Genomic DNA, 24,521 nt, shown 5'->3' on the forward strand with positions numbered 1-24,521 from the left:
TGGTAGAAAATGGGCACTGGTGGAAGATGGGTACCTAATCATTGTATAATTGAAACCCAAGCACAAAAATGTGTAAGTCTACAACTGTACCTCATAGTTTGTCACTAATTTAAAAAAAAAGAAATATTGGTTTAGGCCAGGGCAATAGTTCAAAAGGCATGCATAAATAGTTCTTGCATGCATTCTTTGCATGCAAGAATACTGGGGTTTGGTCTCCGCAGCACATGCTCCCCAAAACACGACCAGGAGTGACTCCTAAACACCCAGTTAGAAGTGGTTTCCTGGCACCAACTAGTGGGTTCCAAAGCTCCCCTACCAAAAAATAAATAAATAAAAACTCCAAGGAAATGGGAAATGGGGCTGGAGCAATAGTACAGTAAGGAAAGCACTTGCCTCGCACACGGCTAACCCTTGTTTGATCCTTGGCATTTCATATAGTGCCCCCCTCTACCCCTCTCCTACCCACTGCTGCCAGAGCCTGCCAGTAGTGATCCCCTGAGCTACAGAGTCTGGAGTAAGCCCTGAGCACTGCCAGGTAGGACCCAGAAAGAAAAAAGAAAAAACTCTGCAAAGAAGTTATGTTTTAAAACATTGTGAGTGTACTAAGTGCCATAGAATTGTATACTTTAAAATTGCTACATTACAGATGGGGCAAGGAGCACTGAGCCACACCAAGCTCTGTGCTCAAGAGTCCCTCCAGCAGTGCTGGGAATAGAACTGGGGTCGTTGGTGTACAAGGCAGGCACCTTAATCCTTCTACTTTTTCTCCAGCCACCCATGTGGTTATTTTTAGGTATTTTTGTTTGTTTTGGTAAGACAGAATATGGAACCCAGAGCCTCATACATCTACAACAAGTACTCTTGGTTCTAAGATGGTTAATTTTTATGCTATATAAATTTCACCTCAAATTTTAAAAATAGAAGCGCAATATTAGGCTTTATCACTACCAACAGTTCTCCCTAATTCTTCAGTGTGGCTCATACATCTGTCCCTTTTATTCCTTTGCTCTGCCATACATACTTCTATCAGTGATATTTAATGTCCACTGAAATAATGAATATGCTTATCTATTCATAGCATGTAATGAGCCTTTAATAAATGTCTGTAGAATAAATGAACACACTGAGGCAAGCAGGTAGTAAGGTAGAGGACCCTTGGCAATGACTTTCAGGAAGTAATAAGGCCATATATGATTTTAAGGAAAAAAGGAAGTTATTCTGTTACCAGCCCTTTTGCAAGCTCAAAAGTGTGACAGTTGAATCCCTGGTAGATTGCAGGAACTGAAGCCTAATTTTCCCAACTAGCCCAGAGAAGGCAGAGTTCCTCAGACAAAGGACTATGTCTGCATTAATAAAGGGCCTTGATAACAATTTGAAAGAGGACCACCAAAGATCTAATTCTTTTTTTACTTGGCAACACCCTAGCAAGCACTTCTACCTACAAGGAGAACCCTGAGCTGGAGCAGTTTGGAAAACCCCCTATAAAGCCAACTTTGCAAAGCAAGAGGCTTGCACTCCATTCTGCAGTCATCCACACCCCAGTGTGGAAATGTGTTTCCTTTCTTTGACTTATGGGGTATCCTCTATTCTCAGTTCTCTCATATTTCTCTAGTTGTTACTGCCCCTCTGTTTCATGGCTTCCCGTGCTAACTATCAACAAACAAATGAAGTAAAAGAATGTTTCTCTACCTCTTGCTTGCCTGATGTGCATCATCACCCAATTGCTTAAATCAAAGGTCAAGGAGTATTTCTGGACTCTCCCTTTCTATTTATTTAGTTACCAAGTTCCATTCTTAGAAATATCTTCAAATCTCTCCCTTCCTACTTGTCCCCAATTTTCTTTCTTTCTTTCTCTCTCTTTTTCTTTCTTTCTTTCTTTTTTCTTTTTATTGAATCATCGTGAGATACAGTTATAAAGCTTTTGTGTTTGAATTTCAGTCATACAATGATCGAACACCTATCCCTCCACCAGTGCACATTTTCCACCACCAATATGCCCAGTATCCCCTCATCCCAACCCTCCCCCTGCCTCTATAGCATACAATTTACCCAATACTCTCTCTCTACTTTTGGACATTATGGTTTGCAGTACAGACACTTGAGAGGCTATCACGTTTGGTCTTTTATCTACTTTCAGCACACATTTCCATCCTGAACGATCCCTCCAATCATCATTGACTTAGTTATCCCTTCTCTATTCCAGCTGCCTTTTCCCCAGCTCATGAGGCAGACTTCCAACTATGGAGCGATATTCCTGGCCCTTCTGTCTACTGTCCTTGGGTGTCTGTCTCATGTTATGTTATTTAATATTCCACAAATGAGTGAAATCATTCTATGGCTGTTCCTCTCTTTCTGACTCATTTCACTTAGCATGATACTCTCCATGCCCATCCACTTATAAGCAAATTTCATGACTTCATCTTTCCTAACAGCTGCATAGTACTCCATTGTGTAGATGTATCAAAGTTTCTTTAACCAGTCATCTGTTCTTGGGCACTCGGGTTGTTTCCAGATTCTGGCTATTATGAACAGTGCTACAATGAACATACATGTGCAGATGTCATTTCTACAGTTCTTTTTGGCACCCTCGGGATATATTTCCAGAAGTGGTATTGCAGGGTCATTGGAAACTCAATTTGTAGTTTTTTAAAGAATGCCCATATTGTTTTCCAGAAAGGCTGGACCAATCTGTATTCCCAACAACAATGAAATAGAGTCCCTTTCTTCCCACATCCGCACCAGCTCTGGTTATTCTTGTTCTTTTTGATGTATGCCAGGTGTGAGATGATATCTCATTGTTGTTTTGATTTGCATCTCCCTGATAATTAGCAATTAGAGCATTTTTTCATGTGTCTTTTGGCCACTTGTGTTTCTTTTTTTGAGGAAACTTCTGTTCATTTCTTCTCCCCATTTTTTGATGGGGTTGGAGTGGTTTTTTTGTACAATTCTACTAGTGTCTTGTATAGTCTGGATATTAATCCCTTATCAGATGGGTATTGGGTAAATATTCTTTCCCATTTCGTGGGCTCTCTCTGTATTTTGGTCTAACGCCAGGCACAAAAGTCAGATCAAAGTGGATTGAAGACCTCAATATGAGACCTGAATCCATAAGATACATGGAGGAAAATGCAGGCAGAACCCTGCATGTCATTGAAGCGAAAAGCATCTTTAAGGATGAAACACCACTGACCAAGCAAGCGGAAACAAACATAAACAAATGGGATTACGTTGTCCCCAATTTTCATTCGCTGTTTCTTGCTTTGTTTGGGGCTGCCTCCTGGACTCCCTGCCTGTGAATCTGCTTCTTCCCGGTCCATTAGTCATGTAGCAGAAAAATGATCTTTAAAAAATACAAATCAGGGGTCTGAGAAGGTAACTCAGAGGCCAGAGGCACATGGTTTGCATGTGAAGGACCAGAGTTTGATCCCTAGCATCACATTGCCCCCAAACTCATCCACATATAGCCCTGGAGGCTCTTGAACACTTCAGGTGTACCCTGGTGGCCCTAGCACTGCTGAACCCGAGTGGAACCACCACACTTCTGGGCCCTAGCATTGAACTCTCTGGACCATTTGACTGCACCAAAAGTGGCCTTGAGTCCTCTAAGCATGACTTGGGAATCTCCTCTAAAAATATTTTTAGTACAAATCAGATCATGTCATTTACCAGTTTCAATTCCTTTAGTGACTCATCACAGCTTGCTTTCTTTGGTGTGGCCTACCTCTCCAGCTTCATTATCACTTTCTGATGCATATCTATTATCTCTTGGAGCGTGGTGGCAGCTGGGTAGTAGAGGTTGCTTTGCGGCCATGCGACACATTATAGGACACTTAATACCCATCTTCCGGAATTGCCACACCATATTTGATAGGGTTCAAATATGGTTTGAACCATGGGAGCACCTACAAGGGCAATTAGAGGCCACCCCAAAAGCCTCTATCCCTCTCGGAGAGCCTGGCAAGCTACCGAGAGTATTCTGCCTGCACGGCAGAGCCTGGAAAGCTATCCGTTGTGTATTCGATATGCCAAAACCAGTAATTACAATGGGTCTCATTCCCCTGACCCTGAAAGGTGTCACCAGTACGGCAGCGTTGAGAAGGATGAGGAAGGAGAGGCTGATAAAATCTCAAGACCGAACTAGGCTACCAAAACGAAGAAAGACAAAAATGATTGTTTGTACTTTTCAATGCACGTACACTGGCATCAGATGCGTCCATCGAAGACCTGATGGTACAAGTGCAAAAGATCAAGTACGGTATCATTGGTCTGACTGAGACAAGAAGGCATCAACCCCATCACGCCATTTTCGACACTGGAGAAGAACTGTTCCTCGGAACATACGATAAAAGAGGCATCGGAGGTGTCAGTGTTCTTGTCAACACAAACTTGGCCATGAGCATTGATTTATTTGAATGCCTAACAACCCAAATTGGACGATTACACTTGAATAGATGTGGCTCACTGCCAGCAGTTTCTATCTTCGTTTGTACACACCAACATCCAATTATGATGAAGGAGAAATTGAGAAGTTCTGCATGGAATTGGAGAAATTCTGTAAAGAAGACCACACCTTCTACAAGATCATTGTGGTGATTTTATTTATTTGTTTATTTATTTATTTATTTATTTGCTTTTTAGGTCACACCTGGCGATACACAGGGGCTACTCCTGGCTCTACACTCAGGAATTATTGAGTCCTGCGTCCTCAGGAATTACTCAGGTCCCTGGCGGTACTCAGGGGACCATATGGGATGCTGGGAATCGAACCCAGGTTGGCCGCGTGCAAGGCAAATGCCCTACCCGCTGTGCTATCGCTCCAGCCCCTGTTGGTGATTTTAATGCCAAGATAAGACCGAGAAGATCAGCTGAAGAACTCCACATCGGGACCCATGGCCTAGAATGGAACGAACAGGGTGACAGACTGTCTGAGTTCATCATGTCGACCAAGACCGTCCATGGTAACTCACAGTTCCAGAAGGCCGAATCTAAACGTTGGACATGGGAGTCTCCCGGTGGACGGTTCCAAAACGAAATTGACCATATCATATTCAATTGACAGTTTTGCCTGACCGATGTTGCTGTTGTCCCAAAGTTCCAAACGGGATCAAACCACCATCTCCTTCATGCAAAATTCTACTTCACAGAGAGGGGAGAAAGGGCTGCAAAGTTTAAGAAGAGAACTCCCAGAACGACCACCAACTGGGAGCTCTTTGGCACTATTGCTGCAACATGGGAAGATGCCGTCATTGACAACATTGATGAGGAATACGATTGACTGGTTCAGCACCTCCATGATTGTGTGAGGAATGCCGAGAGAGAGAGAGAGAGAGAGAGAGAGAGAGAGAGAGAGAGAGAGACACAAAAAAACACCTGTCTTCGAAAACTCTTGAGCTTATTCGCCAACGTGGTTTGGCGCATGCCTCAGGCAACCGCAAGCGAATGTCCGAGCTCACAAAGCAGTGCAGAGATGCGATCAAGAAAGACTTCAAAGAGAGAAGAGCAGAAGTTATGGTAGATGCGGCAGGAGCCGGGAAAAGTATTCATAATGCCTGTCCTTTGCCAACTACAAGACCAAGATGACTGCCCTCTGACGTCCTGATGGATCAATCACATCTTCCAGAAGGGCAATGGGGAAGATTACCCATGACTTCTACTCAGATCTCTTCGATAGCCACGTCCACCTGCCCACATATCAAATTCCGCAAGATGAATATGTCGTTCCCAATGTTCTCCCTTCCAAAATCTGACATGCCATTTTGTTGGTAAAGAAACGAACAGCACCTGGCCCAGACAAGGTCAGACCTGAACACCTGAAGAACCTGCCATCGGTACTCATCAATATACTGGCTCGGCTCTTCACACGCTACCTGTCTGAATGCAAGGTTCCATCCCAATGGAAAACCAGCAGGACTGTACTACTGTACAAGAAGGGAGACATCCACGACATTGGCAACTATTGCCTGATCTGCCTATTGTCTGTCATCTACAAGCTGTTCACTCAAGTCATCCTGAATAGGATTGGCAGAACACTAGATGAAGGACAACCATGCGAGCAAGCCGGGTTCTGCAAAGGATTCAGCACCATTGACCATATCCACACGATAACCAAGCTCATTGAAGTTTCTCAGGAGTTCAAGATGCCTCTCTGTCTAACGTTCACTGATTTAAAGAAGGCCTTTGATTCTGTTGAGACGGAAGCAGTCATTAAAGCCCTAGCCAATCAGGGCATTCAAGCCCAATACATCAGGATCCTCCGTGAGCTATATTATGGATTCACTACCAGGATCTCACCATTCTACAAAGAAGTGATCATTGATGTCAAGAGAGGGGTTCGGCAGGGTGATACCATTTCACCAAAACTTCAGTGCCACCCTCGAGAACATCATGCGACAACTGGAATGGGAAGGAATGGGAGTGAAGATAGACGGTCGGCAACTACACCACCTCTGCTTTGCTGATGACATTGTTCTAATAACACCAAGCATTAGCCAAGCAGCACAAATGCTGGCTGACTTCGACCGTGAGTATGGAAAGGTCGGACTACAGCTGAATCTCACGAAGACAATGTTTATGAGAAACAGTCTTGTTCCTGATGCTCCATTCGCTCTCAATGGAACAACCATCTCCGAATGCAACAGTTATGCGTACCTAGGTCGAGAAGTCAACATGATGAATGACCTGGCACCTGAGCTGCGCAGGAGGAAGAGAGTGGCTTGGAATGCCTTCAAGAGCTTCGAAGAAATAGCTAAGAGGACGAAGAACCTCCGGCTCTGGGCACATATCTTTGATTCCACTGTTCTTCCTGCATTAACATATGCCTCAGAGACCTGGGCCCTACGAAAACAGGATGAGAACGCTATTGTAAGTAAAGTAAAGTAAAGGCCCTCCCGTTGATCATCGATTTGCTCGAGCGGACCCAGTAACGTCTCCATTGGAGACTTTGTTGAGAACGCTATTGAGGTCTCCCAAAAAGGAATCGAAAGAGCTATACTTGGAGTATCACATTTCACTCAAATGAGAGAAAGAATCCAGAGTTCCGACCTCCGTTGATGGTCAAGAATCAGGGATGCTGTCTCTTTTTTTTTTTAATTTTTATTAGTGAGACACCATGAGGTACAGTTGTAAACTTACAAATTTTGTGCTTGGGTTTCAATTATACAATGATCAAATACCCATCCCTCCACCAGTGGCCATTTCCCACCACCACGGATCTCAGTATCCCTCCTACCCCTCATTCCCCATCCCACCCTGCCTCTGTGGCAGGGCATTCCCCTTTGTTCTCTCTCTCCTTTTGGGTTTTGTGTTGTGGTTTGCAAAAGAGGCATTGAGTGGCAATCATGTTTGGTCTATAGTCTACTTTCAGCATGTGCCAAGGCATTGAAAATCAGATGGGCTGGACAAGTAATGAGATTTGAAGACCACAGCTGGACTAGAGCCCTTACCAACTGGATTCCACAAGATGTCAAAAGATCGCGTGGCCGCTCACCTACCAGATGGTCCGACGTCTTCGTCAAGACCCTGAACAATCGGTTTGAGGCTCTTTGTGTACCTAGAACAAACAGACGCCATTGGGCTACACTAGCACATGACAGGGACAAATGGAGACGTTACTGGTGCCCGCTCAAGCAAATCGATGATTAACAGGAAGTCAAGTGATCAAGTGATCTATTATCTCTGCCATATCAAACTATTCACAGTTCCTCAAAGGTATTTTTACCTTCAGAAGCCTCTGAGCCTTGGCATTTCCTATAATGTCATCTTGGAATACATCCCCTCCTGTTTTCTAACTCTTGTCTGTCTCCCTTCACTCTTAGCCTTGGGAGTAGTCACTGACAACCAACCTCCTATTCTGAATTGGGTACCTCTGCCTTGCCTTGCCTAGGCTACTTTGTATATCTCTTCAGGTCTCAAAGTTTGATGGTATTATTATCACTCGTGCCTTTATTAATTGTTTTGCTTCTGGGTCTCTGCTAGACCATGGATGAGAGCTTTGTTCCTTTTTTAATATTCCTATCACCCAGCAGAGTGCCAGCACTTAGATTACGGATGTTTTTTACATTAATAATGAATGAGTAAATGAAAGAATTCTGTCTTTCATTTGTTCTGAGCTCGATTCTTACTCTGTCCTTTCAAACTGAATCCTGTCCTTTGGTGTCCAGTTTCCATTATACTTGAAGGACCTCATTTTAGGATACAGGAGTGTTTTGAGGAAATTACTTGAAGATTAATGTGTTTGGGGAACCTAACAGATTCCTGGAAAATCTTAAAAGCAATAGAAGAATTGGCTCTCTATTCTGTGGCAGAGCAAGAAAAGGTGGCTGTGGTGAAATTGATCTGTGCACCCAGGGTTTTTTAGACTAAAGGAGTACATGAGTAGTCCTCATAGAAAATACTTGGGTCTTGTGAGCAATTTGGGATTCCTTTAGTATGAAAGGTGGAGGTGACCACAGCAGAAGGAAGCAGGAGATAAACTGGCAAATGCCTAGCTGTTTCAAATTAACTAGAAAGAGCCTGAGGGTAGGGTTACCTGTCAATGAAAGGGCATGATGCAGATATTCTGTATATTAATTTTGGAGGCAGCCACCTGTCAAAATTCATCAAAAAGTATATTTAAAGTCTGTGCATGTTATTGTATTTAAAGTTTTACTTCAATAAAATTAATATTGAGGCTGGAGCAATAGTACAGCGGGTAGGGCATTTGCCTTGCATGCAGTCGACCTGTGTTTGATCCCCGGCATCCCGTATGGTCCCCCAAACACCGTCAGGAGTAATTCCTGAGTGCAGAGCCAGGAGTAACCTCTGAGCATCGCTGGGTGTGACCCAGAAAGCAAAAACTAAATAAATTTTTTTTTTTTGCTTTTTGGGTCACACCTTGAAATGCACAAGGATTACTGCTGGGTCATGCACTCAGAAATTACTCCTGGCGGTGCTTGGGGGACCATATGGGATGCTGGGAATCGAACCTGGGTCAGCCGCATGCAAGGAAAACGCCTTACCCACTGTGCTATCGCTACAGCCCCAAAATTAATATTTTTAATGTCTAGGGATTTCTAAAGCAGTTGTAAGTGGTGAATGAGAGTTCATTCATTCATACTCGAATATCTAAGATAGTTTAGGGAATGTGACTTATTAGTAGACCACTTTCCTTGCCTGTGTGAAGCAATGAGTTTGATTCTGCTAGAATAAAAAAAAAATTCACTTGGAAGAATTAAGTGAAGTATCACTGTCACTGTCCTCCCGTTGTTCATCGATTTGCTCGAGTAGGCCCAGTAACATCTCCATTGGAGACTTTTGTTGTTACTGTGTTTGGCATATCTAATACATCATGAGTAGCTTGCCAGGCTCTGCCGCGCGGGCGAGATATTCTCGGTAGCTTGCCGGGCTCTCCGAGAGGGGCAGATGAATCGAACTCGGGTTGGCCATGTTGGCTGCGTGCAAGGCAAACGACCTACTGCTGTGCTATCGCTCCAGCCCCATCCCAGGGAAAGTGAAGTATAAGAGAATTATTTCCACCCACAGAGAGAAACTCTAGAAGATTTACAAAAGGGGTCCTTAACAAATAATTCTCAGAGCCTAAACAGTGTAGCATGTAGATCTTTTGCCTTACATGCAGCTGACTGGGTTCAATCCCCAGCACCCCATTCGGTTCCCTGGGCCCGCCAGGAGTGATCCTGGAGCAGAGCACAGAGCCAGGTAAAATCCCTGAGCAATACCAGGTGTGACCCCAAAACAAAAAACAAAAACACAAAAGGAATTCATGTAGAGCCCAGCACTCAGGCTGGTTTGTGGCAATCTTAGTCAAGTACGACTCATCTCTTTCCCCTCCTAATTGCTCAAGCTCTGGAGAAAAGAATTTACCACAGAAGTGTAACAGACCCCAGTCCAAAATTTCCTCTGGGAAGTTTTGCCGCTTAACTAGTCAGCAGCTTGGAAGGGAGAAGAGATAAGTGAGAAATGATAAACATCCTCTGAACACATCCCCTTTTCCACTGAGCCTGACCATTCACAGAAGGCCAAACTGAAAGATAAAAATGACTTAATTTTAAAGTTTGCTTTTCAATACCAAGGAATTGAGGCAGGCCACACACATGCAAGGCAAGTGCTATGCCACTGAGCCATATCACAGGGCCCTAATTTTATTTATTTTATTTTTCTTGGGGGGCCAGACCCAGTGGTGCTCAGGGTTTATTCCTGTCTCTGTGCTCAGGGGACCATAGACAAGTTCCAGGGATTCCCACCAGGGTGAAGGCTGATGAAGCCACCTGCAAGGCAAATCCCTTATCTCCTATATTCTCTCTGGCTCTAAGGTCCCCAAATTTAAAGTTTAAAAATTATTTCATTAACATAACTGTTAATTTAATTTCTTTTTGAGGTGCCAGAAATTGAAACCTGGCTAATTATTAAAGTAAAACTTAAACTGACAAAAGTATTGGTAAAATCTAAAAATGGTCAGAAAATTCATGAAGTCCAGTCTCACCGAGCAGTTCTTTTTTCATTGGATCATTATGAGATACAGAGTTACAAAGCTGTTCATGGTCAGGTTTCAGTCATATGGTGCTCCAATATTCATCCCTCCACCAATGTACATTTCCCACCACCAATACCAATGTCCTCAGTTTCCCTCTCCTCTCCCTCCCCCAGCCTGTCTCTATTGCAGGCACTTCCCTTCTCTCTCTGTCTTTCTCTCTGTCTCTCTCCTCTCTCCCTTTCTCTCTCTTCCTCTATCTCTCAATTAGAAATCTGAGAAACTAAATTAATGATGAGGGCAGGAGCTAAAAATCATAGTTGCCAGGAATCAGGCCTCAAATTTAAAGCACCCACAGTTTTCTGTTGGAATCTAACAGAAAATAAAGAATGAAGCTGAAACTTAAGTGGACAAAACAATGTTAAAAGAAAAAAAAAGACAAATCACTGTTCCATTCTGAGTCCCATGTGGGGTTTTCTGACGTTGTGTTCAGTGAGGACATCCTCGTGCTTGAGCTCAGTTAAAGAGTTCCCAGTAGCAGAGCCACAGGGGAGTCCCAGCTGGGTTATGCAGCATGATCATCCACAACCAGAAGAGGTCAAAGAACTGACTAGCTCATATGGCACACTTTAGTTAAGAACTTGTGTGTCAGTGGGAATAACTTCATTTTACCATTTCCAGAAATAGAGAAAGTAGGAAGCATTGTCCTAGAACCAACATTTCCCTGGAATTCTTAGCCCCAGACCTTGTAACAAATATGTGAAGAGTTTTAGAGAAGATTCCGCATCTGGAGCCTCCTGGGACTCAGCCTCCACTATTCATTCTACTGTATGATCCTCCAGCAACACATTAAACTAACCATTGCATTCTCTGGATTTTATACTCTAAATTTCTTTGATCCCTTTTCTTCTTATAACCCCCGAGTTAGACCTAATTCAGAATCCCTCAATTCTCATTGTAATTGCCAGAATTCTCTAACTGGTCTCTTTATTTTCTTCAAATTCAGCATCCACATCCCTACTAGAGTAAGATTTCTAAAGTGTAAGCTTGTTCTAATCACTCTCCTGCTTCAACTAACAGTGCTTACAGCCTTCAGAATAAAAGCCAAACTCATGAACATATGTTTCCTTCCTATTCCTTCAGAACCTACACCCCCTATACTTCACCCATTCTTAATTTCTTGCAATCATATTGTTCATATTTTCATATTTTCATTTGTCCTTTTATTTACCAGTATCAGGAAAAGGTGTGGAAGATTTTGAAATGGGTATCCTTTTGAATGAAATGTTAGATGCTATCTAATAGAATGTTGAGGATTATTTAATTCTATTAGAAATATGGGCCTTTGATAGCCCTAGAGTAAGCTCCAATTTTACTACTGGCCTACTTTATAACTATTAAACAAAAGGAAAAAGTTAACTTTTAGACAACCAGTGTGTACCTCAAAGAACTAGAGCACACACTCGTATGTGGGATGCCCACGTTCGCCTCTAACACCACATCACACAGTCTCCAGTGTCCCTGAGCTTTAGACATAATGGGCAAGGAGCCACGCTCACAAGGAGAAGCCCCTGAGCTTCACTGGGTATGGCTCAAAAGCAAACAAAAATCACTGTCACTGTCATTGTCCTCCTATTATTCATCGATTTGCTCCAGCGGGCCCAATAACATCTCCATTGTGAGACTTGTTGTTACTGTGTTTGGCATATCGAATACTTCACGGGGAGCTTGCCAGGTTTTGCTCTGCGGGTGAGAGACTCTCGTTAGCTTGCCGGGCTCTCCGAGAGGGGCAGAGGAATCGAACTCGGGTCGGCCATGGCCGATTGTAAGGCGAACGCCCTACCGCTGTGCTATCGCTCCAGCTTTACCTGCATAAACTAGAAATTTCTGAAGAAATGGCACTGCTGACACACTCCAGCTACACTGAGAAGGTTCTCTCTTCAAGCAAACTCTTACTTATAACCATTGTTTCCCTCCTTAGGTTACACCTGGCTCTAAGTCTTAGGTAAGCTATTTAATTTTTTTAATTCTTGGAGGCGTTCGGAGACAGCGTAAGGGGTGTCGAGGATCATACGGGGGTCGGCTGTGTGCAAGGCCAGCGCACTACCCGCTGTACTCTCTCTCCAGCCCCACGTGAGCTATTCGTTCATGAACCTTTCCCTGTGCTTGATTTCTCTGGCTTGCGCTAGAATTCCTTCCTGTGTGTGTCTAAGGCACCTGGTCCTCTGTTCAGGCCTTTGAGGGCTTTAACACCTCAGGGAGCTCTTCCAGTAACATTTGTCTCGCTTGCTTCTATATTCGCCGCGAAATTCCAGAGGGACGTCAGCAGGGGGTGAGACTCGCTACCTTAGGGGAAGCCGTGTACCCAGACGCACCTGCCCTGCAGGCCAGCAGGCAGGTGCCAGCCGCCTTCTGCGAGCGCGGTTCCAGCGCGGCCCCCGGGGCGCTTTGCCTGGCTCCGCCCCCCAGGGGGCGGGACGCGGGCCGAGAAGGCGGCGCCCCGCCGAAGCCTCGCCGCTCCCCTCGCGGGAAAACACTCCGCGTGACTCGCGGCTCCCGGCGCAGCCGGAGCGCGGGAGGTGGGCGAGCCCCGCCGGTCCAGCGGAACGAACCAACGCGCCGTCCACCAGGGGCGGCATGCGGGCAGCCCGATCGCACCACCGGCACCACAGCTGCAGGGGCGGGGCCCGGCCGTTACCAACCCGCGTGGAGAGGACGGGGGGCGCCGGCCTGAGTCCGAGGCACCGCGACCCTTCGAGGAGGGCGCGAGACGCCGCCGCCGCAGCCGCCGCCCGCGCTGAAGGACCGCGCTGAGGCGACAGAGGAGGTGAGGACGCCTCTGCCGGGGCGGGCCGGGCTCCGCCGGGGCCGCTGTCCACGCGCTGCACGGAGGGCTGAGGAGAATCGAGCCGCGTGTCCGCGCCCCCTCTCCCGCCCTCGGCGCCTCCGCGGGTCCCCCTCGGCGCTTCCCGCCTTCCCGGGCCCCCTCTGCCGCCGCGGCCCTCAGCGCTCAGACCTCAGTCCTCCCGCTTGCCCCCGCGGGCAGACCACCCTCGGGGCCGTCCCCGGCGGTCATCCACCCTAACCGCTCCTGCACCCCACCCCACCCCACCCCACCCCCAGGGACTCGCGCCTTGTGTCATCCTTGTCCCCACGTCCCCTGCTGGGAAGTGCGATGCCCCCTCCCCCCCCACCCCGCATCCTGGCTCGCCGCTGCAGCGGGCGCCTCCGCACAGCCATTCCCAGACGGGACCGGCGCGCCACGGGACCCCCAAGTTGGCGTCTGGGCCTCGGTGGCTCCCGCGCCCCCGGGTTGCTCTGGGAAACAGCCTTCGGTTGGGCGCTGGGCCAGCCCCCCCAGCCTCTGCATTTACCTGCGCCAAGGGCACCGCGATCCCGGTGACCCTCCCCCCACCCCCACCCCCGCCGCGCGCGCACACACACCAGACACACACACACACAACACACATATCCGAGGCACACTCGGAACCACCGGGCTGGCCCTGTGCACAACCACGAGGGCTGCCTGGAGGAAGGGCTGCGCTTTGTCGCGTCCCAGGGGTGGGGGTGGGGGGGGGGAGGCAGCACCGAGGCTGGCACAAGGGTCCACTCGCTAATTGCGGGGAGGACGCATGAATGAGCCCAAAGACGAGGCTGCCAAGCACACTGCTTCAGCGGGGAGGGCAGCTGGGGAAAGGGGAAGGGAAAAGCGTCTGGCAGGGTACGCGTGGCCCCGCATGAGCGTGAAGGACGATTCTTGGTCGTTCAATTCCTGGCTTTCATTTCAGTAGGAGAGAGAATCTGCGGGTCCGTTTCAGTGTACGATCTGCTTAGGAAAAAAACAACCACAGCAGAGCAACAAAGCCAGGGGCTGGGACAGCAGCAATTCTCGGTGCTTAATACCTTAAAGACGGCCTGGATAATCTTGAAAGCTTTGCCCAGGTGACCAGCTCCTCTTGGACTCTGGAGAGACTAACAGCCCCCCCTCTTTGAGGAAGAATGCTGGTGGCCACCACGGCCCTTGTCAGCTGACCCGGTGTATGTAGCTGGTCAGCTTCGGGACAGGTCGGGGAATGAAGGCCTTCACTTACGCTACCCTTTTCCTCCCTGTCTCAGACTGGAAGGATAGAGCTCTGGAACCTGATGTGACCGGAGATATCCTGTGGTTCCTAAATACCGTTGGGGTATAATCGGGCCCTCTGGGCCATTTATATCGTAGGAAAACGGAGCCAGACAGATTACTACTCTGCAAACAGTGTCAGTAATAAACTGACCTTTTAAGGATGGTGCTCTTGAAGAATAGAGAGGGAGAAGCCTGTTTTTGGTTAATTCTTCAGGAAATGACCTGAACAGTTTTAGTTTCCAGAAGACAAGGCAGGATTCTGAAAATATCAAAACCATACACACACACACACACACACACACACACACACACACACACACTTTAAAAATTAAAAGAATAAAAGATAGGATTAGAAAATCTCTAATTTCTAATTTCTGGCACAGGTTCTGTGGGGGAAGTAGATATCGCTAAGAGATGGATGAAACGACTAGAAAGCCATGGGAGTTTTATAGGGTAAGAAGTCATTGCCTAACTAGTTGTGGCATTATTTTTAGTGGGACTCAGAGTATTGGTAAGTAAATACAGTGATCTGAGTTTCTTAGGAGGCTCCTTGGAAATTAAGGAATGGTCTGATAAAGTGGAATGAAGATAAATTCCTGATGTTCTGTTACCCATGCCCCCTACTGGTGTGTGACTCTAGGGTACCACTGTTTAGTCTAGTCTCCCTATTAAGATCTCAGTAAGGTAAGGTAAAAGGCCCTCCCGTTGATCGTCGATTTGCTCGAGTGGGCCCAGTAACGTCTCCATTGGAGACTTCGTTGTTACTGTGTTTGGCATATCGAATACTCTCGGTAGCTTGCCAGGCTCTCCGAGAGGGGCAGAGGAATCGAACTCGGGTCGGCCATGTTGGCCGCGTGTAAGGCGAACGCCCTACCACTGTGCTATCGCTCCAGCCCAGCAGGTAGGGCGTCTGCCTTGCACGCAGCCAACATGGCCGAAGATCTCAGTAACCCCAGAATACCACTGTGAATTTAAAAATATTTTTTTCTTCACTCCCAATACTCTAGAATGGTGCCAGATAAAATACAGTTTGCCAAGTTAAATTTGAATTTCAGATAAACAGCAAGGGTGTCCTGTGTTTTTATTTGCTAAATCTGGCATCCCTAGTTCATGGAGAGGCTTATGTGTTCTATTTTCTCTCTGCATATTTAAGACAATAACTCACCCATTTATTCTGTTACTCATACACAGTGACTGAGCACCCTGTTAAAAGTCACTTGACTGAGATGGCTCACTGCATGTTTAGGACAAGCTCTATGGAAATAGTCTAGTTTCTCAGTGTTGAGGTTATCCAGAAAACACCCACTCAAACATTGGCATATGATACTGTAGCTCCTATCAAATGAGTTGTCATCAAAATGAGCATATTTTTAAGTGGCCGGATATCAACATTGCTCTGAGAGAGCTGCCTGGGGAGTAGGATGATTCTAATAACCTATACTCGCCAAAATAATTATTGATAAAATATAGAGGCAGAAGTCTAAGGATATTATTAAAGCATAGTTAATGGCATGATTCGGCTTAATTTAACTACTTAAAGACATATAACAATGTACTCAACAATTCTCCTTAAAAACACAGAAAATTTACAAAAACAAACTATATGCTTGTATCTGATATAAATCTCAACAAGTTTCAGAAGATTCAAATCAAATATAGTATGTTATAGGTTCACTATGAGATTAAACTATAAATTTAAAAACTATAAATCAATATAATGAGATGCTTATAATCTATATATTTAGTAGTTTAAAACTGTAGCACTGTCTTCCCCTGGCTTACCGATTTGCTCAAGCAGGCACCAGTAACGTTTCCATTGTGAGATTTGTTGTTACTGTTTTTGGCATATCCAGTACCCAAGGGGAACTTGCCAGGCTCTGCCATGTGGGCAGGATACTCTCAGTAGCTTGCTGGGCTCCCAAGAGGGACAGAGTAATCAAACCTGGGTCAGCCCAAGACAAATGCCCTACCCAAAACTATAAGTATAAATTATGGTTCAAGGCAAATAAAATTTATAACTGAAATTTGAAAATTTTTAATAGATTTACTAAATTATTATATATTAATATATATATAACACAACTAAAACTATGCTTAAAAGGAGATTTATAATATTTTTTTATTTGTAATATTTCTCATTTGGACCAAATTGGGTCACACCTGGCCATGCACAGGGGTTACTCCTGGCTCTGCACTCAGGAATCACCCCTGGCTGTGCTCAGGGGACCATATGGGATGCTGGGAATTGAACCTGGGTTGGCCACGTGCAAGGCAAACGCCGTACCCACTGTGCTATTGCTCCAGCCCCTGGACCAAATGCTTAAAACATCTATTATGACTGCATTCAATGATAGAATAAATAAGATCTTCTTTAAAAGAAATAAAAAAAATTAGAAATGGAAAATAAATCTGAAATTTTAAATTATCTAAATTTAACAGGTAAAGGTAAAGGCCCTCCCGTTGTTCGTTGATTTGCTCAAGCGGGCCCAGTAATGTCTCCATTGGAGACTTTGTTGTTACTGTGTTTGGCATATCGAATACATCACAGGGAGCTTGCCAGGCTCTGCCGTTCCGGCAAGATACTCTCAGTAGCTTGCCAGGCTCACCGAGAGGGGCGGAGGAATTGAATTCGGGTCGGCCATGTTGGCTGCGTGCAAGGCAAACGCCCTACCACTGTGCTATCGCTCCAGAATGGAGATAATAAAAGATTTAGGAGCCAGAGCAATAACACAGTTGGTAGGGCATTTCCCTTGCATGAAGCTGACCCGGGTTCTATCCCTGGCACCCCATATGGTTCCCCACCTCCACCAGAACTAATCCCTAATCACAGAAATAAGTCCTGATCACCACCAGGCATTGCCCAAAACCCAAAAGAGGAAAGGATTTAGTAAATTTGAAAATAAAAGAGTCTCTCCATCATTACTCTCCTCTTCCATATTTGATTTTTTTCATACATCATCTTCCATATAGGGTTTGTTTTCCTTTTGCAGAGGTCTTTTAAGTATTTCTTGGAGAACTGCTTTAGTGCTGATGAATTCCTTTAACTTTTTTGTCTGAAAACCCCGTTGATCCTCCTTAAAATCTGAGTGATATCGTAACTAGATAGAGTATTCTTTATTGAAGCCTTTTTCCGCTTAGCATTTCGTATTTATCATGCCATTACCTTCAGGCCTGTAGAGTTTCTATGATTCTCTTAATGGATTTCCTTTTACATGTGACTCTGCTTCTACTGCATTTAGAATTCCCTTTGACTTGTTATTTTAGTTATATACTATGACACGGTATGCATCTCTTTGAAATTCTTTTTTTTTTTCTTTTTGGGTACCAGCTTTGCGCAGGGGTTACTCCTGGCTCATGCACTCAGGAATTACTCCTGGCAGTGCTCAGGGGACCGTATGGGATTCTGGGAATCAAACCTGGGTCAGCCGTGTGCAAAGCAAACGCCCTACCCGCTGTGCTATCTCTCCAGCCCCTCTTTGAAATTCTTTAAGCTGATTTTGGATGTCCAACTCTCACATTGGGAAACTTTTTAGCTAATACTTTTTCAAATGGGAATTTTTACCCCTGGAATTCCTGTGATATGAATGTTATTCATCTTAATACTATTCCATACAGTTCTTATGTTATCTTTATTATTTTTAAGTTGATCATCTTTTTTGTTTGTCTTTTGAGTTGTTTCTACCACTTTATGACATCACTGATCAATTTTTCAGCTTCTTCCATTCTGTTGAGTCCCTCTGTATCCCCCTTCCCCCTTTTTTGTTGTTGTTGATGTTGATTATGATGTGATTATATGTGTATCAGGTTGCACATCAGGTTGTGGTACTAGAACACTGCCACAGAGCTCACTAAGGTTTGGAATCCTTTACTTATGCTTCCAAAGCTCACACGTTTAGTTGAGGCTCATAAATCTTCAAGTTTCATCCTTATTGTGACTTGTATTCAAAATTTCGTTCCTTTTGTGGGGCTTTGTGGGGGAGTCACACCTGGTGATGCTAAGGATCATTCCTGACTCTGTGCCCAGGGATCACTCCTGGTGGGGCTCAGGGACCAAAAGGGATGCGGAGATTGAGCCCAGGTTGGTGTGTAAGCACATTACCTGCTGTGCTATTAACTCCAGCCCAAAAATGTCTCTCCTTTTTAAGGCTAAGTAATATTTTTTGTATGATATACCACATTCTGTTCATCCATTCTGGTTTGCTTTTCTGCATATTGTGAATAATACTGTTATGTATATGGATATGTAACTATCCAAATTTCTGCTTTTAGTTCTTTTGAGTACCCAAAAACTAAATAGCTAAATCATGGAGTAATCTGTTTAACTCTTTTGAGGAACTGATATAACATTTCCACAATGACTAATAAAAGTGTCAGTACTTTTATGTTTGTTTTAGGGCCACACCTGGAAGTACTCAGGGTTTGCTTCTGGCTCTTCACTCAGGGATCACTCCTGGTAGGGCTTGGGAGACTAGGGTGCAATTATTCTAGCCCTATCCCTATGCTTATAGTGCTAGAGAGTGCAGAGAGCAGAGCTGCCAGACCTAAACACCAGAACTGACAGGATAGTGCTTGGTTCATGAGGGACACTGAGGATTTGAACTTGTCAACACATACTTGCAAGGCAGGTATTCCAAGTTGCTACACTATTTCTCTTTTTTTATTTTAATAATAGCCATCTGATGGGTATGAAATAGAGTCTCATTGTGGTTTTTACTAAACATGTTGGGCATCTTTTCATGTATTTATGATATTTTGTCTTCTTTGGAAGAAAAAGATTTATTGAAATCTTCTTTGAAATGATCTTGGGTATTGAACTCAGGCCTCATTCATACAAGGCAAGTCTTCTACCATTGAGCTACATCTCTGGCTTATTAAAATATTTTGATGATTGGGGGACTGAGGTGATAGAGTGACAGACTCTGTTCTCAGGAGTCATTCTTCATGGTGCTATGGGACCATATGTGGTACCCTGGATCAAGTCAGGGTCATCTGCATGTAAGGTAAGTACAATGTTCATACATATTGTTGAATACTGCAGATATTTACATCTTAAGACTATTGAGTCTTAATCTATTAACATAGGCTGTATTTCCACCTGTTTCTTCTTTAATTCCTTTCAGCACTATTTTTTAGTTTTCAGTACACACTTCATAAACTTTATTCTTAGTATTTTATTCTTTTTGGTGTCATAAGTAGAATTGTTTTTCTTAATATACCTTTCATAATATTCATATGATGAGTAGAAGCACAACAAATTTTTGTGTTATTTTGTGTCCTAAAACTTGGGGCTGGGAAAATAACTCAGTGGTCTGGGATACATGCTTTCCACACAGCAAGTCCCAGGGTCAAACCCTCGTATCACATAGCCCCTGAGCACTTCCAGGTGTGGTCCTGGAGATTCCCAGGGATCCTAACACTATAGGACCCAGGAGGCTCTCTGTCCTCTGGCCCTCTTATTGATCTACGTTGGGCAAGTATTGATGGGGGTGGCTTCCTGGGTCCCCGAGTACTACTTGGGAGCTCCACCACAACAAAATACTATTTTGCTTCATTCATGTATTAGTTATTACTGTTTTAGGGAAAAATTTTTACAGTTTTCTAAATGTAAGACTGTAGGGAAAAGAGACTTAGTACAGTGTCTAAGGTGCTCACTGTGCATAGAGCTGACCCTGGCTTGATCCCCAGCATCACATGTATTGCAATAATGCAGTACTGAGTGCTGCAAGGGGTCACTTCTGAACACAAAGTTAGAAATACCCCCTGGACCACTCTGAGTGTCACCCTAAAACAAAATAAAAGTTTATACATTTTATAAGGTCATAGCTGCCATAGATAGTTATTCTTCTGATGAATCTGGGCAAAGTCATTGGAAATTCCTCTGGAAAAAGAATCATCATTCTAGGTGAACATTTGTGACACAGACAGCAACATTAATAGGAATTTAGGAGAAGTTGACTTCACCTTTCATGGACTTTGAAGGCTTCAAGACTTCAGTGGAAGAAGTTACCTCAAACATGGTTGAAATTGCAACAAAACTACAATGAGAAATGGAACCCAAAGATGAGACTGAATTACTTTAAAGCAACCTCATATTAAGGAATTGTTTCTAAAGATGCATTAAAAGCAGTTGTTTTTTGTGGTGGAATCTACTTTTTGTGAAGAAACTGTCAAACTTGTGAAATAACAACAAAGAATTTAGAATATTATAGAAATATAAATAATATATTTTATATATATATATATATATATTAGGGCTGGAGTGATAGGTCAGCAGGTAGGGCGTTTGTTTGCCTTGCATGCAGCCAACCCGGCTGACCCAGGTTTGATTCCTCCGCCCCTCTCGGAGAGCCTGGCAAGCTACCGAGAGTATCTCATCTGCACGGCAGAGCCTGGCAAGCTACCCGTGATGAATTCAATATGCCAAAGACAGTAGTAACAAGTCTCACAATGGAGATGTTACTGGGCCCGCTTGAGCAAATCGATGAACAACAGGAAGACAGTGATGGTGACAGTGATAGAAACATAGTTGGTAAAGCAGTGATAGGATTAGAAGGATTGATTCTGATGTTGAAGGTTTGTCTGTGGATATAATGCTATTGCAGCATCACATGCTACTTTCATGAGAGGAAGGGTCAATCAGTGAGCAAACTTCATTATTTTAAGAAACAGCCAGCTTTCACTGACCACTGCCAGTTGTTCAATCAATAGCCACTAACACTGAGGCAGGACTCTCTACCCATAAAAAAAAATTATGACTTGTCCAAAGGCTCAGAATAATTAGAATTTTTTAGAAACAATATTTTTAATTAAGGTACATATATTTGTGGGACATAATGCTCTATACATTTGACAGACTATGGTATAACTATATTTCTTATCAGTACTGGGAAACCAAAAGCTTTGTGTGACTTTGTTTTAAATTCATTTTACTGTAATGACCTGGAACCAAACCCACAATGCCTGTGAAGTATATAAAAGCAATTTTAAAATAAAATGATAGTAGTAAAAAAATGTAAATTACCTATACTCTTACCTTTCCATTCATTCAGTTTACATACATATATAAATGTAAATTGTAGCTTTAGATATTCTTAGAATGTAATTGAGCACTAAAATTATTTATCTCTCTGCATTCTTTTAATTTGTATTAATTATAAGAACTTATCCAAATTGCTAATTTAGTCTTCATGTTTTGTGGCTTAGTAGACTCTTTTCACTTAAAGTAACTTCATTGAGGTCTGGAGTCTTAAGGTCAAAGAGCTGAAGCACATACTTTGCATGCTGGAACCCCAAGTTCAATCCCTGGTACTACATGGTCTCTCAAGCACGAAGACCAATGTGCCCTCGCAAAAAAATAAAACACCTTAACTGGTACCCTTATCTTCCCTAAAATGTTATTGTTATTATAATCATTTTTGTATATAGAAATACTTTCCTAGTAAAACACACTTTTTTCCTTCCATACACATTTTTGAGATTATTTTTATATTCATACAGCAGAGTATATTACCAAAATAATAAGCTTTTTAGGATACCACAAATATATTTTTGTTTTAGTAAAACTTGGGCTGGAGCGATAGCACAGCGGTAGGGCATTTGCCTTACAAGCGGCCAACATGGCCAACCCGAGTTGGATTCCTCCGCCCCTCTCAGAGAGCCCGGCAAGCTACCGAGAGTATCTCGCCCACGCGGTAGAGCCTGGCAAGCTACCCGTGACCTATTCGATATGCCAAACGCAGTAACAACAAATCTCATATCATGGAGATGTTACTGGGCCCGCTCGAGCAAATTTATGAACAACGGTAGTAAAACTTAGTGATTGCCATTCAAACGAAATTTCAAGGCAATCCTTGATGCCACTGCTTTCCTACTTCTACTTTTTGATCTGATCTGTTTAATAATCATAAATTCAACCTATATACAAATTCTGAAGCCACTATTACTTCTTTGGTTTTGCTACATCATTTAATAACTCTGTTGTAGGGCCAAAGAGTTAGACCAGTGTGTTAGGTGTTTGCCTTCACTGTCACTGTATCATTGTCATCCCATTTTCATCCATTTACTCAAGTGGGTGCCATTTGTCCCAGTCCTGAGATTTTAGCAGCCTCTCCTTATTCGTCTTTCCCAATGGCATTAGAGGCACTTTCGGGGTCAGGGGAATGAAACCCATTAGTTATTGTTACTGTTTTTGGTGTATCAAATACACCACGGGTAGCTTGCCAGGCTCTGCCGTGCGGGCATTTGCCTTACACAAAAAAATTTTAAAGTAATAATAACTCCCTTCTAAACATTCAAAGCAGTGGGGATGATGTTGCTTTAAAAGTAAAAAAAAAAAAAAGCCAATCATGAACAGCTTAGTAATGCTCTAATGCTCTATCTCATGGTGATTCACTGTCACTCTCCTCCCTTTCATCGATTTGCTCGAGTGGGCCCACTAACATCTCCATTGTTGTTACTGTGTTTGGCGTATCAAATACGTCATGGGTAGCTTGCCAGGCTTTGCCATGTGGGTGAGATACTTTTGGTAGCTTGCTGTGTTCTCCGAGAGGGGCAGAGGAATCACACCTGGGCCGACTGGGTCGGCCACATGCAAGGCAAATACCCTACCCACTGTGCTATCTCATGGTGATTCAATAAATAAATTTTTTAAGTGAAAAGAAAAGGCCAGATCTCTCTTACAGCAGGTTGGGCATTTGCCTTGCATGTGACCAACCCAGGTTTGATCCCCTACCTCCAGATTGTCCCCTGAGCACTTTCAGGAATAATACCTGAGTGCAGAGCCAGGAGTAACCCCTGAGCATCACCAGGTATGGCCCCAAAACAAGCAAAGAAACAGGAAAAAGGGCCAGGATGAGTACATGCTATACATGTAGACATGTAGGAGACCCAGGTTTACTCCACGTTTAGGAGTTCTTCCTTATGGTGCTAGGGATTAAACTGGGGTCAGCCACTTGCAAAAACGAGTGCCTTAACCCCTGTACTATTTCTGTCCCCACAAAACTCTTCCTTTTAAAAAGAAAAAAGTTTATATACAAATATCAAAAATCAAAATGGCATTTAGATTTTAAAATATCTAATTAGTAAATATGGGGCAATTCTTTCAAATTTATGAAAACTTATTTCTGGCCTAGTATTTTATGCACTACCAAATTACCAACCATGAAAGTTAAAAAGTTTTCTTAGACATTTCTTTCAAATATGTTCCTGCTGTTAGGCATGGCTCATGGGGATGGCTCAAAGGGCTGGAACACAAGCATGTGGAAACCCTGAGTTCTATCCCAGTACTGTGTGGTCCTCTGAATACTGCCAGGTGTAGTCCCCAAAAAAGAAAAAACAACCAAAAATGTTCCTACTGTGTATCCTTTCTTAGGAAGCAACTATAGGATATGCTCCAGGAACATGAGTAAACAAAAAGAAATAATGGAATCTATAATCCTGCTTCTTAAATTGTATGTTGCAGCCCCATATGCAGTCATGTCACTTTAAAAAAAAAAGAGAAATGTTTTTAAATAAATAGTTGGGGGCAGGGAGATAGTAGTGCATGTAAGGTGCTTGCTAAGCATTTGGCTTATGTAGATTTAGTCACCAGCAACCCTATGATTCCCCCAAGCCTTGACAAGAATGATTCCTGAATGCAGAGCCACAACTAAACCCTGAGCACCACTGGGTATAGCCCAAAAGCCAAAAACAAAACAAAATATATTTATTTATGATTTATTATCAGTAAATATTTTATTTATGTACTTCTCAGGGGACCAGGCAGCCACTGAGAAACACTTGGCTGGCATTCCAGTGCAAGGGCCCAAGGATGCAGTACTCCTCAGGGCCTCCAGGGCTAAATTCAGTGATGGTCAGGAAGCCCTGTGATGCCAGAGATTGAATTTGGTTGAGCATATGTCTTGCTTGCACCCTAATCCCAGTACTATTTTCCCA

General features: G+C 43.8%; 2 protein-coding genes across 3 annotated transcripts in view; both read left to right on the top strand.

The window, feature by feature from the left end:
* Positions 1-13,279, top strand: part of LOC130026586 (phospholipid-transporting ATPase FetA-like) — a 157,221-nt gene extending 143,942 nt beyond the window's left edge. The window contains exons 27-28 of the mRNA XM_056117430.1: positions 11,700-11,732; positions 12,852-13,279. Coding sequence (XP_055973405.1) covers positions 11,700-11,732; positions 12,852-13,279 — 461 coding nt within the window. The remainder of the gene's footprint in view (positions 1-11,699; positions 11,733-12,851) is intronic.
* The window catches only part of RUSC2 (RUN and SH3 domain containing 2), a 68,569-nt gene continuing 57,041 nt past the window's right edge, over positions 12,994-24,521 (top strand). Inside the window, exon 1 of one of the 2 annotated variants that reach the window (XM_056116986.1) lies at positions 12,994-13,292. The gene's annotated coding sequence lies outside the window, so the exon portion shown is untranslated. Of the gene's footprint in view, positions 13,293-13,770; positions 13,865-24,521 lie in introns of those variants that run through there. The other variant, XM_056116987.1, reaches the window with a different exon arrangement.

The sequence above is a fragment of the Sorex fumeus genome, unplaced genomic scaffold (genome assembly GCF_029834395.1).
Source record: "Sorex fumeus unplaced genomic scaffold, SorFum_2.1 ptg000034l, whole genome shotgun sequence".
NCBI classification, from domain to species: Eukaryota; Metazoa; Chordata; class Mammalia; order Eulipotyphla; family Soricidae; genus Sorex; species Sorex fumeus.